Source organism: Thalassophryne amazonica, chromosome 2 (genome assembly GCF_902500255.1).
Source record: "Thalassophryne amazonica chromosome 2, fThaAma1.1, whole genome shotgun sequence".
Classification (NCBI taxonomy): Eukaryota; Metazoa; Chordata; class Actinopteri; order Batrachoidiformes; family Batrachoididae; genus Thalassophryne; species Thalassophryne amazonica.
In genome coordinates, this window is record NC_047104.1 from 111,133,050 (window position 1) to 111,148,753 (window position 15,704).

Sequence of the window (15,704 nt, forward strand, 5' to 3'; positions counted from 1 at the left end):
GACCCCATGGGTTAAGGTTAAGGCCCGACCACCAGGCGCTCGCACGCGAGCCCCCACCCCAGGCCTGGCTCCAGGGTGGGGCCCCGGCTCCGCCATACCGGGCGACGTCTCGGTCCTTGATTTTTTACTGGTCATGGGAGCTTCTGAACTGCCCATTAGTCTGACCCGTCACCTAGGACCTGTTTGCCTTGGGACACCCTACAAGGGGCACAAAGCCCCCGACAACATAGCTCCTAGGATCATCCGGGTACGCAAACTCCCCCACCACGATAAGGTGGCAGCTAGAGGGGGAGCTTATTGTACATGTAATTTCTTAATTTTGTATTTTTAATAAATTTGCAAAAAAATTCAAAATATAAAAAAAAAAATCATGTCATTATGAAGTGTTGTAAAATTTTGAGGGAAAAATGAATTTCATCCATTTTTGAATAAGGCTGAAACATAACAAAATGTGGAAAAAGTGACGAAGTGAATACTTTCTGGATGTGCTGTATTGCAGACACAAAGAACAGAAACTTGTGGTTCTTTCACTTTTCTTTATTCACAATTTGTAATTATTTTTCTAGTTTTACAGAACAAAACAAGTTGGTGTGTCACATGAAAACCTACAGTAAGATTAAACAAACTGAAATTAACTGAATTACTTTTATACTCTATTATTCTGCATGTTTACAATCTATAAAAGATATGTCTTTTTTGTAGTTTAAAGTCTGGTTAAAAAAAATAAATCACAGTATACAGTACATAGATTCCTCCCACAATTTGACTTAACTAAAATGATGATGCACAAACACACAATCAACATAAAGCCAAGAGTGTAACAAGAAAGGCAAAAACTTTCTTTTACAAAGCACTGCTGGTCGCCACTACAGCTGAGGAGGTAGCTTCCTTTGTTAGCATCCCATTCTTGATTGTTTCAAAATAATTTACATATACAATTAACAAAACTACTACAGAACGATCGATTTATTTTTAGATAAAGATGGGACACGACACACATCGAACAATTATTTGACAATATTTGGTTTGTGCTAGAAATTGTACACCAAGTCAAAAAGTGTAGAAGAAAATGACAACCGGCTCGGGGAAACAAAGTAAATGGTGCGTTTTGCACAAGACACAAGAACAGCGATAGAAGAAAGCTTTTCCTTACATTCCTGAGCACTCACATGATGTGCACTTGTGGATACATGCTCTGAGGATGGATCCACCAGACATTCATGCACCAGACATACCGCACACACGGTAACATTTAGATCAGCTCTCACTGCAGGATAAAGAGCCAAAATAATACGTATTACAATGTAATCATGCTTTGTGAAAAACCTGCACACTAAATATGAACTAGACAATATAACATGGCCAGATTGTCAGCATAATTACAATTTGTGGCTAATTTTGTGCCACTGTTAGTAGTAACTCCAACTTGTGTTAATTACCTCACATTAAGGACAGGCACCAAGTCCCTCTGTCTATAACTGTGCAAGATTGATAAGGTACATGCAGGAGGAGGGAGTCTGCATGAATAATCATTTTAATGCATTAACACACTGCACTTACTTGTGCTTATATAACTGTGTGGCTGAATAATTCTGAACCATATGATCACTTTTGGCACTGTTTGCACATTTCTTAATTCAGCTGACTACCATCCTTCTGCTCTGCTCACCCCATTTTTTTTTTTTTTTGCATGTGCTTCAGTTGGATAATATTCATGTTTTAGCTTAGTGCTGACAAGATAATGTTTTTATTTTTTGCACATTTTAAATTAAGGATCAGTGGGCATCCTTTCATGCATTCAGTTAAGTGCACGTTTTAATGGGCAGTTATTTGAGTCACAGATGAGGGTGTTCGACATTACATCCACCAGTTACATAATGGTTTGTGTTATTTGACTTTTAGCAGAATTATACAAAAAATACTGAACTGATTTTCTTGAAACTTGGTGGAAGGGTTGAGAATGGGCCATGGAGGAAACCAATAACTTTTGGAGGGGATCCAGGATATTTGTGTGTTTTTTTTTTTTTTATTTTAATATTGTGTAATAGCACAATTTAATAGATTTTCATCAATTTCTCAGAAATATATCCATAGATCATTAAAATAATAATAATAATAATAATCAAGTATTCACATTAGGGTGACATTTCAATAATATATTTAATTTGGTGCATATCCTATAAAAATCTAGATTTTATGGATCAAACTATGAATTTTCAACAGGTTGCATTTATGAGAATGATTAAACTTTTATGAAACAGATCTTGTTCTGTTCATCAGAAATAAATATTATGTTTGCACACTCACAGAATATGTAGAAAAAATAGTTGCAGGTTTACAGCCCAATTTGTTACCTTACACTCCCCCAACATAAATAACGAAGCCAGCTTTTACACAATAAGGAGAATCAGGATTCTCTTTATGCATTCTGTGGTTACAATATATCCTTAAATGTTGCTGGAGGTCTGTGCTCTCTGAGCACTTCTTGTTCTTGATCACATGATCAAAATGTCGTGCAAAACCCTCCAGAATTGTCTGACTTTTGCTGTAGCCACAGATAATCAAAAAAGCAGATCTCAGCAGGTCTCATCAACTGTTTCTCTTGGTCTGATGACAATCTGTAGGTCTGCAGTTACGTAACTAAAACAAACACAGCTTGAGTCATATCAATCGGCATGACGGCAACAACCAGAAAATAAGATTTAAAACTAATGGAATTATTCATGAAAACCAGCCAAACATTTCAATGAAGGACTAAACATTTTACATGTTCACATTAAGAAGTGCTGCTGTTCTAGTGAATGCTCGAATTAGTGTATAAAGTCATCAAAGGCCATGTTTCATAAACCTGAAATCATCTCCATCCAGACATTCGTGCAGCTCCAAAAAGCAAACAACAGCACAAACCCACAAAGTACTGCTGTTGTTTAAACAGTGACATCTGCTACTTTCATCACATTCATAGTCTTTGTAATTTAACACGAAGAACTGTGTTTCACGCTGGCATATACTCACACCGTTACCACGCTAGGTAGCAAGAACTGATTGAGCTTGTTATTAACAGACAGCCCACCGAAAACCAATTTTAAAGAATGATTATTGCATGTGCTACATTATATAGGTTAAAAAAAAACATTAACTCAACAGTTTGCTGTAGAGTTTCAAAAAATTTAACAAGATATAACAAAAACTTGAGAAGTTTAGTGTACAGGTCAAACAAATCACAAATCTTTGTTATGATGACAGATGCATAATTTGAGACTGTGAACAGCACAACAGCCCATCAAATTTAAAGTGAGACGCAGGCACTCGTGGGAAGATTTTTCTTTGCAACATCTCTTGTCAACCCCTTTGAAACAGGGTGTGCTTAACTGGGCTAAATTCGACCACCTTAGTAGGGGGTGGGGGTGGAAATTATGCACTTAAGAACAAGTTCGGCAAGCATACTGAGTTCCCTTTAAGAGACCGGGTGCATACAAACATAAGTGCTTCCTGAATCGTCGATTGGCAGGGTGGTTGGCACAATTTTGTTGTTACACAAAAATTCAAATAGGATTTAAATTCACATAACAGACAGAACTGTGCTCAGAGACGTGCTGTCGCTATGAAGGCTGCTTCAGTCCTTGTTTCGAGGTATGTTGTAGGAGTAGTGCACCAGAGGAAGGCCTCGGCTCTGACAGAAACAGGCCCGGCCGCAGGACTGCACCTGGTCTGAACTGTCCGAACCGAATGAGTCCCCCTCTTCTGCGTATTCAGACTGAGCAGAAGGTGTGCCGGTGTCTGCCCAAAACCCCTCAGCACGCTGGCTCACTGTAGCTCCTGCTAAAAGGGTGGGACAGCTATGAGACTTCAGCAAATGTCTGCAGACTGTCGAGGAAGAGGATGAGGAGCAGGTCCTGGCATGCAGCACTGCTTCACACTGCTCGCACACAACTGTTTCTCCACACAGCTGTGAGTACACCCCACAGTCAAAGCCTAGGTGTGTGGAGGAACCTCCATATGTGACCTCTGAGCCTCCACCGCTAACTCTGGGACTTTTGCTACCGGCTTTCACTTCCCTGGGCAGACCTCTGCGGCCGCGCAGTCTCAGCCAGTCCTCCCTGAAAGCTGGGCTGAAGAAGACGTAAAGCACTGGGTTGAGGCATGCAGACAGCGGGAAGAAGATGAGGGTGACTGACTTTGCTATCTCTGGGCCACCAGCCGTAGAGCCAGACCCAGTCAAGACAGGAGCAAAGGAGAATGCAGCCACAGGGCAGAAAAATATACAGTTGGTGAAGATCAGCCAGGCTACATGACGCAGTGCACCTGTCTGCTCGGGATCGGCCAGCTCCGCCCTGCCCAGACGGCAGTACAACTGGGTGTAGACACCAGCAGTGAACAAGAAAGCTAGTGCATTGAACAGCACCAGGACGACGGTAACACTCAAAGCTGGACTCTCACCACCTGCAAACGGCAGGCAGAGAGGAGAAGCAGACAGGCTGCTGGAGGTTATAAGAGGCAGACAGGCTCCGGCAGCAGCCAACAGTGCCAGCAGTCCTGCAGCGATGCTGAATCGTCGGTCTCCTCTCCAGAATCCACGATGGCTTCCGCCGTTCCTCCTGGGTAACATCATTACCTTCCCAAGAATTGCTTGAACGGCCACACTGCGCTCCACCGCTGCCAGTAAGAGCAACAAAACTGCCCACTCGGATGAGAAAACTGACAGAACTCCTGTGATCTTGCAGCCAGGCCCCATCTCCCACCAAACGCCGAATTCAGCGAAGGACCCCCAGGTAGCCAAGTCCAGCACAGTCAGCACGCCAACATATAGGCCCGTGAGGAGGTTTGTCAGTGCCAGCAGCCCCATCAGGAGCCTGGCTGCAGCGATCGATGGGGTCAGGGAGTGGGCGTGGTGAGGTGTACGATGAGTGGCGGAGAAGGTGGCCACTAGCACCAGGCTGTTAAAGACCAGAGACACCAGGCAGATGAACCAGACGGTCAGACGAATCATCCAGTTGCCCAAGAGGTGCTCACAAGGTTTGAAGGCTCCTGGAGATAGAAAAAAAATCTCTGTTTATTCAGCAAATGTTGTTGAGTTTGTCTCACTGCTTCTCAAGAAGGAATAGTAAATGTTAACCATCAAATATAAGAATCTATAAAAGCCGCGTAACACTTACCTGGTAAAGGAGAGCAATGCAAAAGCATAGAGACTCTTTCCACATCCTCACCGCCTAAAAACAAAAATATGCTTACAAATGCACTGTTTAGGAATCTGATACACAGAACGTATGTACGAAGTATAGTATGTTATCATGCTCAACTACGTCAAAATGCCACCCCCCACCGCCCATGTCGACACAATTATGCCCAACTGAATTATGTCACTTGATGTTCACTCAAAATGCATCCTTCCACCAAGGTGCTTAACATCTTATCATCAAATGTAAAATAAATGAATAAAATATGCTTCAATGAACATCTTCCTGTTTGTGTATACAGCTGAGCGCAACAATCTGCATCCCCTTACTTTGAAATGGGAAAGAGTAAAACTTTTATTTTTCATCAACACAATATTGAACACAGCTTGTACAAATATTCCATCATCATCAAAAGTAACAAACATTTTCAGAGTATAAAAAGAAAGGTATGGTGAAATAACATAAATCACATCAACACTGAAATGTGCATCCCCCTTTATGAAATGCTCTTAAATACGTGTGTCCTTCCTTTTTCTTTGTAACTTCTTCCACCCTCTAGGGGTCCCTCTGAGCAGGTTTCCTTTCCTCTTATAGAAATATATGTATATATCATACAAATACTGACAGTATTGTACTATATGGTAAATATGTCTGTAGCAGGCAGTTCTTAAAAACCTAAGTGACAATGCAAGAAGGAGAATAGTGAGGGAAGCCACCAAGACACCAATGACTACTCTGAAAGAGTTTCTCCTATCATAGCTTCTATGGCCGTGATTAGAGAAATTGTGCAGAGTGCATTAAACATATTTTGACTCAGTTGCCATGGTTATTGTTGTTTAGCAACAGGCCAGTCATCAGTTGAATGGGTGGACATACGTACATACATTCCCACAACTGACTTTGCTTTAACTGTCTTTGATTAAAGCCATCAATAGCATTAAACTAGAACTAGCAGAGTGGTGCCAAATGGCACTTCTTCCTTTCATGACCAAGGTGCTGCCAAATGGCACTGTTGGGGTAATTTACAACTCATTAGGCCACCTTTTCTTATGCAAGTGCAGTCATTAGATCAGAATGTGGCAGTACCAGAGTGACCGACAGTTTGAGCCTGTGAGAATGTTCATTTTAACCCTTGTATTATGGTGAGAAATAAATACGTTTGTTATGCTGCGGGTCATTTTGACCTGTATTGTTTAAATCCACTCAAAACAGTCAAAAATGAAGTTAAACCAATCAGAACTGTTGTGTGGGCCGCTGAAGAGGAGGTACTGCTGGCCCACCACCACCAGAGGGCACCCTGCCTGGAGTGCGGGCTCCAGGCACCAGAGGGCGCTGCCACCTCACAGGAGCAGCCAGGGTGACAGCTGTCACCTACGACAGCTGTTACCAATCAGCTGATCCGCAGCGGTATATCTGCAAGACGTCATCTCCACTTCTTTGCCGAGATATTGCTCTACCAAGGAGGTAACATTCTCAGCTGACTGTGTTTATAACAGAAATATCTGTTGCTTGTGTGTGTCTGGACAGCAGATACTCCGTTTCTTTTTCGACGAGAGGTGGAGGTGGTCTTCCCACCGTACGTGTTGCCGGGTGCACGTGCACCCACATCTAACTGTTTTTGTTCCTCGCCAGCAGTACCAGATCCGACAAGCGGAGGCAGTGGCCACCTGGGTGTTCGGGACTTGGCGGCTCCAGTATTCCCGGGGTTCGGTGGCGGAGGAAATCGTGTGGTTCCGGTTCTGCTTTAGACGGATGTCTCTTATCTTCGAGCCGGCCCACATGACACATTTTTTGTATTGACTATTTATCCATAATTGTAATTCGCCGTGTTGGTTGTGCTTCTTCACAACAGTAAAGTGTTGTTATTTGACTTCCTCCATTGTCCGTTCATTTGCGCCCCTCTTGTGGGTCCGTGTACCTACACTTTCCCAACAAGAACTTTATTTTAGATTATACAAACATTTTGAAGAGATGAGAAGAAGAGATATACAAATCACACACTATATCAAAGAACTCCTGTTTTCAATTTTTCCCTCTTCACGAACACGTTTTTTTCATTTAACTTGCCCCATTTTCTCGGATTTTCCTTGTTCAACATTTTCCCCACATGATGGACAGAATGTGACTTTGTGCTTTCTGCAGATGTACTTCTTAAACCCTGCACAACAGGTACTTGTTTTATTGTCATCTTAATAGGGACAGACTTGGCATCTTTTGCGTTTCTTTGCACCTGTATCCAAAAGATCCATTGTGGGTTGGTCAGATGCCTGGACCTTTGTGATGAACACTGCAGCTGCTTTGGGTCGAGCTGGCCTTGCCCGGTTTTGGATCTTGGGAGTGACGAGTGCTTTGCCTAGTTCTTCCAGGAAAAGTCGACGTCTGACAGTTTGTCGGCATTCCACTACTGGTTGATCTCAATCCACAGCACAGTATGCAGACACGTCCACAATGTTGTAGAAAACCACCAAGGGCCAACGGGCAGTCTTGCGCTGGCAGCTATATGTCGCGGTGACTTTGTCAAGACTGTCAACTCCTCCTATGATGCATCTTTGTGCATCGTGCTCATCACAAGAACATTCTTGTTTCTCTTTGGGCAGTAAGAAACAAGTGTTGTTTTCTCTGTGAAAGCAAATTTTGACGAATGCAGAGGTCTTCCTTGCATCTTCAGAATCTCACGAGGAAGTTCTGTCTTATTTTTTCTGACTGTTCCCAACATAGTCAGCTTTCTCTCCTGAAGTTCATCTCCAAAACGGTAGAAGTTGTCACATGTTATGTTATGACCTTGCAGCCCTTCAGTCATCTCCAATACCACATGCATTCCTTGATTCTTCTCAGGTGCTCCTCCAGGTGGCTTGCCAGTATATATTTGCAAGTTCCATGCATAACTGGATTTTGCATCCAGTATATATTTGCAAGTTCCATGCATAACTGGATTTTGCATCACAGGCTGCCCATATTTTGATGCCATATTTCACAGGCTTGTTTGGCATATACTGTCGGAAAGGACAGCGCTCATTGACAGTGACATTGGGGCCAGGATTATACAATAAAGGCAGGATTTCAACCCATTTATCCGAGACGTCTCTGATCGCTGCAGGCTTGTCTCTCTCTCATCAACCAGCTCTGGTGTCACGGTTGTCAAATCTGATCACACGAGAGATCATGTGAAATGTCTCCAAAGACGTTGCTCGGAAGATTGGCCTTCCATTCTCTTCATTCTTCTTTTTTTTCTTTCTTCAATATTTATTTCATTTAAAAGAAAAAAAACAAAAAAAAAAAAAACAAAAAAAACAGAAAAGCAGAAATAAAGAATGAAAAGGAGCAGAGAGAAGAACAAGTCATATTTTCTGCCCTTTTTACAATACAATCTTTCAATATCCAGCGTCATTATTCGACATTATTTAACAGATTGTATTTCTTTAACTTGTCACATACCACTGATTTATTTCATAATTATGACCATTATTTAATAGATTACATCTCTGACAGGTTACATTTTTAAACAAAACATTTTAAACATTATTAACAAATTACCTTTTTGACTTCCTTACAGCCCACTGACTTATTTCATAGTTTCATACTTACTTAATACATCTAGTTTAATACGTTTTTAAAATAATTTAAGCAACCTTAATTCTTTAATTTCTTTGTTGAGATTGTTCCATAATTTTACACCATTTACTGCAATACTCCGTTCCTTTACTTTGGTTCTAAATCTTGGTTTTCTAAAGACTTCTATTCCTTTCAATTTATAACTACTTACTCTTTTCTCAAACATATTTTGAATGTTTGTTGGTAAAGCATTTTTATTAGCTTGGTACATTGTTTGTAATATTTTCAAATCAACCAAATCATGAAATTTAAGTACCCTGTACTTAATGAACAATGGATTAGATGGATCTCTAAAACCACTGTCACCCTTAAAGCCCTTTTCTGCAGAATAAACAAAGGTTGTATATAAGTTGTATATGTTGATCCCCTTTATGTGTGACTTCCATGTAGCAGGGGTGGTGGCCAAGTGGTTAATGTGCTTGGTTTCAGTTCGGAAGGTTCTGGGTTCAAATCCCACCCCTGCCACATTTCTCCATGTAATGTGGAGTTGCGTCAGGAAGGGCATCCGGCGTAAAACCTGTGCCAAATCAACATGCAGATCCACCTTGGATTTGCTGTGGCGACCCCGAGTGCAAACAAGGGAGCAGCCGAAGGGACTTACATGTGTGACTTCCATGTAAGATCTTCATCAATCATGACTCCTAAAAATGTTGTTTCTTTTACCCTTTGTATATCCATTCCATCTATTTGTAATGACACATTTTTTTTTTGCTCTGTCATTAAACAATATGAAATTTGTCTTATTAATATTTAGTGACAGTCTGTTTATATCAAACCAATGTTTAACCTTTTCCAATTCTGTATTTATCACTTGTGCTACTTCCTGTATATCTGATCCAGAGTAAAACAGCGTTGTATCATCAGCAAATAAAATGCTACCAAGCACATTAGATACATTCACAAAATCATTGATATACAAAATAAACAGTTTGGGTCCAAGTACCGATCCTTGTGGTACTCCATAAGTAATATTACACAATTCTGATTTGATATTATTTATCTGAACAAACTGTTTTCTGTTTTCTAAGTAGCTTTTTACCCACTGATGTGCAATACCGCTTATTCCATATTGTTGTAACTTGTGAAGCAATCTTGAGTGGTCAATAACATCAAAAGCCTTTTTCAAGTCAATATCCTTATTTTCTATTGTTGTTGATATTTTCTCTATTAATTCCATAATTGCCATAGCTGTTGAATGTTTTGTTCTGAATCCATACTGAGCATTATTTAAAATATGATGTTTCTCAATGAATTTATCCAACCTTGTCACAAAAACTTTTTCCATAATTTTAGAAAATGTTGGGAAAGTGTAGTGACACGGACCCACAACAGGGGGTGCAAATGAAAGGACAATAGAGGGAGTTAAATTTGAACACTTTACTGTTGTGAATGTCACAACCACACACAGCAGATTATAGAATAAATACAAGTCAATGGATAAAGGTGTCGTGTGGGCAGGCTCGACGATAGGAGACGTCCGTCTGGAGAAGAACCGGAACCACACGATTTCCACCGCCACCGAACCCGAAGAATACTGGAGCCGCCAGGTCCCGAATTCCCCAGGTGGCCACCGTCTCAGCGTGTCGGATCTGGTACTGCTGGCGAAGAGCAAAGACAGTCAAGTGTGGGTGTGTGTACACCCTGTAACAACAACGGTGGGAATTCCACCTCCACCTCTAACACACACTCGTGCAGCGTCTGAGTACCACTTATCTGGTGGGACGTAGAACGAAACAGTCGCTGCCCACGCCGGTCCTCTGGGTAGACAGCTGCAACAAAGTAGCTCTTGAAATCAATTAGTACAATACGCAGGCAGAGAAAGTTACCTCCAAGAAGTACGATATCTCGGCGACGTGGTGGAGGTGTCATCCTGCTTTTAACCGGGGTGAAGTGCAGATGATCGGTGACAGCTGTCATAGCTGATGAGTGACAGCTGTCACCTCGGCTGTTCCTGTAAGGCGGCAGCGTCCCCTCGTGCCTGAAGCCCGCACTTCAGGCAGGGCGCCCGCTGGTGGTGGGCCAGCAGTACCTCCTCTTCTGGCGGCCCACACAACAGAAAACTGTGGAAGCAATGATACTGGAAATTATGTTTGTCTCCATTTTTATATAATGGGACTACCTTGGCAATTTTCATTTCATCTGGAAAAATCCCTGTTGACAGAGACAGATTGCAAATATAAGTGAATGGTTCAAACAGTTTCTATTATACTTTTACAGTCATCATGTCTAAATCTTCATGGTCAGTTGATCTTTTGCTTACACAGTTTTTTTTTTACAATATTTCTTATTTTATCTTTTTCCACATTGTCCAGGAAAATACTATTGACCGTATTTACAAGTGTATGTAATGTATCTTCTACTATTGGTTTATTTCCCACCAGACTTGAACCTACATTTGAAAAATAATTATTAAACCCATTTGCCACTTCTTTTATGTCATATATCTCTTTATCTTCTTTCACAAAGTAATTTGGAAAAGTTGGGTTCGGTCCATCACTTTCAATCACACTTTTTATAATTCCCCATGTTGCCCTCATATTATCTTTACTCTTATTTAATTGTTCACTATAATAATCTTTTTTTTGTTTCCTAATTATTGTCAATAGTTTATTTTTAGATTTTTTGTATCTGTGTTCTGTTTCCTTTGTTTGCATTTTTAAAAAGCACCTGTATAAATAGTTTTTCTTTGCACAAGCATTTTTTATTCCCTTTGTCAGCCATGGTTTATTTACTCTTTTCTTACTAATTTCTATTAATTTACAGTTTTTATTATATGATTTCATCAGTATTTTCATAAATGAGTTATATGCTACATTAACATCACTGACATAAACGTCTTCCCAATTTTGATTTTTAAGATCATATTTTAATGCCTCTAACTACTGTCATACTGACTTATCTCTTTTAAGGTTTCTAACAGTTTTTTTCTTGTGCCTATTTTTATATTTAAATATTGAAAAAACTGGTAAATGATCACTAACATCTGTCATCAAGATTCCTGATAATTTCATCTGTTCTATTTGTAAATATATTGTCGATTACCGTTGCACTTTGTGATGTAATTCTGGTTGGTTTTGTTATCAAGTGGAATAACCCCAAACTATACATTGAATTCTCAAAATCACTTATTTTTGGCAACTGGAGCTTTCTATGTTAAAGTCTCCACATATAAAAAGCGTTTTGTTTTTAATCTGATGGAATAACTCTATTATTCTATCTGTAAATTTCACAACACAAGTGTCTGGTGCTCTGTATACACAACTGATTAAAATATTCTTAGATGTTTCATGTACAAGTTCCACTGTTACAATTTCTATGACGTCATCCACAGTTGTCATTTCTTCTACAATTGTACATAACAGCTCTGCCTTTATGTACAGAGCAACACCACCGCCCCTTTTATCTCTTCTGTTGACAAAATACAGCTCATATCCCTCCATTTGAACATCAGCCATGAGATCATCATTAAGCCAAGATTCAGTGATTTCAACAATACTAAATCTATTTTTAAACTGATTTAAATAATCTTTTATTTGTGACATTTTACAATACAAGCTTCGACTGTTTATATGTATGAGGGACAAGGTATCTTCTGCAATTTTTTCACTATTTAGCTGTTCTACCGTATAATACTCACAACCAATCGTTTTTAAGTCAAATATACTTTCATCAATATTAGTGTCTATGTCATATATTTTATCATCTGTTTCCATGTTTGATCAGATTTTTTTTGTTGGTCCAACTACCAACAGACGTCATATTTGATTGTCTATTCAGGTCTGTATTTTGTAAGGTTCTCCATGTTTTTGATTTGTATACCGTTTGTTCCTTCTTTTACTTTAATCCACACCCTACAATTCCAGACCCATGTAGCAACAATGTGCTTCTGTTTTTTAATAGTCTTGCTTCCCTAGCAATATCTGCATTTTTTGCTCATTTATGTAGACACTCGTTCCTTTCAAATTCTTTGCCTATCTTAATAATTCATTTTTATATTTTCTGCTTGTAAATCGTATAACAATGTTAGACAGTTTATTTTTTCTATCTTTAGTTGGAACAGTATAGCAGTCTGATATCGTGTCTTGATGGATGTCAACACCTTTTTGATATACAAACATTTGTAACTTGCTGTTCCAATGATTGTCGTTCTTCAGGTGGTGCATTCTCCCCACTGGTTCCACCAGAATCCACCACCCTTGCATATGTCCGATGCCTTGTTTCTAGTCCAGATATTATAACATCATCTTTTCTAGTGAATTGTTCCAAGTTCATCTACACATTGTTCAAGTTTCTTAATGATCTTGTCCTTCTCTTTAACCAGTTTTTGGAGTTCTTTAATCTCCACCGTCAGCTTGTCTAAATCAGACATGTCTTTTAATATCTGGTTTATTGAGGTTTCTATCTCCTCTATATTGTCCACAAGTTTCTCCTTCTTCTTGGGTGGTGCCATGTTAACTATCGTGGCTTAGTATGGCCACTGTTAATTGCAAAAAACAATTCTCACCCGTAACCTGCACCACCACAGGTCCAGTCGCCGCGCACCAACCCTCCCCGTTGCTAACCTCGTTCACAGCCGCCCCCAGCCTCGGTCGTAGCCACTGCTAGCCACGGATGTAGCCGCCATCAGCCAGGAATGTAGCCGTAGGCGGCCTCAGATGTTACCGCCGCCAGCCCCGGCTGCCGCCGCTGCCAGCCCCGGATGTAGCCGCTGCTAGCCGCGGACGTAGCCGATGCCTCGGGCCTGGATGTATCGCCGCCACCGATGCCTCGGCCTGGATGAACCACCTCCAGTGATGCCTCCGCCGCCAGCCCCAGATGTAGCCGCTGCTAGCCATGGACGTAGCCACTGTTAGCCTCGGATGTAGCCGACGCCTCGGACCTGGATATATTGCCCCCACCGTTGCCGCGGGCCTGGATGAACCGCCTCCACTGATGCCGCTGGCCTGGATAAACAACCTCCGCTTTTCAGCACGAGAAAAGTTGTTTTCAGCTCATCTTTGTTTCACTGTTTTAGATGATGCAAGGATGCTGCAAACACAGCCAGCTGCTTCCTGCTCAATTCCATAAACTTGCAGTTGCTTCACCCTTTGACCTATATACTCCAGCTAACACCAGAATTCCAATGTAAGCATGCAAGTCAATTGGATCCAGTGGCTTCCATTTCTCTTGAAAAACATGCCTCCTCCAAGTTCGTCATGTCGAGGATTATCTTCTCTATGGGTGGGGATATGAAGAGCTGAAATGCTGATTCAATATCATCAATTCTTGTTACAGCAAATCTTGTCGGACCAGGAGTCATTTTGATGACATTAGAAGATGACAGTCTGCCTCGACTTTTGTATGGTGATGTTGACCATTTTATTTCACCGTCTTTAGATGTCCATGTCCCCTGTGTGGGGACAATAGCATTGTCGTCTGGCTCTGAAGGATCCTCTATCTCTGAAATCTCTTCCTCTGCATCATATCTGAAATCTCTTCCTCTGCATCATATCCCAGTTCATAAGCTGCGACAAAACGTCTTCAGATGTAAATCGTCTGGAGTTCATTTTTGGTGTATTTCTCAAAGAAAGGGCATGGACACAGTGACAAGAAGAGGGGAGAGAAAGTCCCTCTTCCACCACACCTGGTTCTGAATGGCTTTTCAGAGGCAATCAAAATAATGAAGATCAAAGAGACATGTTTATTTTGGATTTGAACAGCCACTTTGTGTCTGGGTCAAAATGACCCGCAACATCATCTTTGTATACAAACTCTGTGCAGACACTCCACAACACATCAAAGTGTTCAGATTTTACACAGCAGTTCATGACCCCAGATGAGGAAAAGTCATAAAATTTCATGGGAAAAAAGTGAGGATAACCTGCACTTTGGTCAACACAAAAATTGAAATGGGTCAAATTGAACCGCAACATAATACAAGGGTTTTAAAAAGTGATGCAGAAGCTTCAATTCAATTTCAATTCAATGTTCAATTTTTTTGGTCATTTTTTTTTTTATTTGTATGCATGCATAACAGGGACTTTTTTGACTTTCTCAAAGTCAGAATGCAAGCTTGAGCAGAAAGCTCAAACTGCCAGTCACTCTGGTACTGCCACATTCCAATCTAATGGCTGCACTTACATATGAAACATAAGAACAGGTGCATAAGAAAAGGTGGCCTAATGAGTTGTAAATTACCTCAGCAGTGCCATTTGGCACCCTCCGGTCAGAATAGGAGGTGGGAGAAAAGGTTGGGTTTTCAAGTGCTAAAGGTATAGTGCAACTGTTTTTTTTAACATTTAAGTCATAAAAAGAATTTTCTTTGACACCACTATAATTTTATTCCTTAGCATTTGGATATGGGATTCATAATATGATATTGCCAATATGATCAAAATTCATGCTGTCTGGAAACAATTTAGAATTTGAAACCCTGAGGAGGAGAAATTCAAGGCATCAGATGCAATTAGGGCTGGGCGATATGACTTAAAATTCATATCATGATATAAACTGAATCGCTTCACGGTAACGGTATATATCACGATATAAACATAAGTGTAAATGTTATAATGGAAGTGTTTCTGAATGGGTCATATAGTCCCTTTGCAAAGCTAAATTGATTAAAATAAACAAATAAAAAACAAAAAAATAGACATATAATTAATTGTGTGTGCCTGATTCTCTGACTTGTTTGACATGTATTTTTGTGCATTGGAATAACCTTATTTCGCCATTCCTGCTTCTGTCCAGCAGGAGGCAATGACAGTTTGTCTGCTTTTGGTGCCGTTTTTTTTCCAGAAAGACCTCAGAGACACGTCCACGTGGGTTGATGATCCTGATTGGCTCATGTTGTGGGGTTTCACCAGTGATAAAGCGGAAAGCGTGTTTTTTTTCTCCGCTCCCCTGCCTCGAGCCGAGACAGAGCTCTCGGCTCAG

At 40.6% G+C, this 15,704-nt stretch overlaps 1 protein-coding gene across 1 annotated transcript in view; it reads right to left on the reverse strand.

Annotated features, from left to right (window-relative positions):
• Window positions 1–521: 521 nt before the first annotated feature.
• lgr4 (leucine-rich repeat containing G protein-coupled receptor 4) overlaps window positions 522–15,704 on the reverse strand; it is a 147,225-nt gene continuing 132,042 nt past the window's right edge. The window contains exons 17-18 of the mRNA XM_034191843.1: window positions 5,157–5,210; window positions 522–5,028 (exon numbers count right to left, since the gene is read on the reverse strand). Of these exons, the coding sequence (XP_034047734.1) occupies window positions 3,617–5,028; window positions 5,157–5,210 (1,466 nt within the window). The 3' untranslated portion in view covers window positions 522–3,616. The remainder of the gene's footprint in view (window positions 5,029–5,156; window positions 5,211–15,704) is intronic.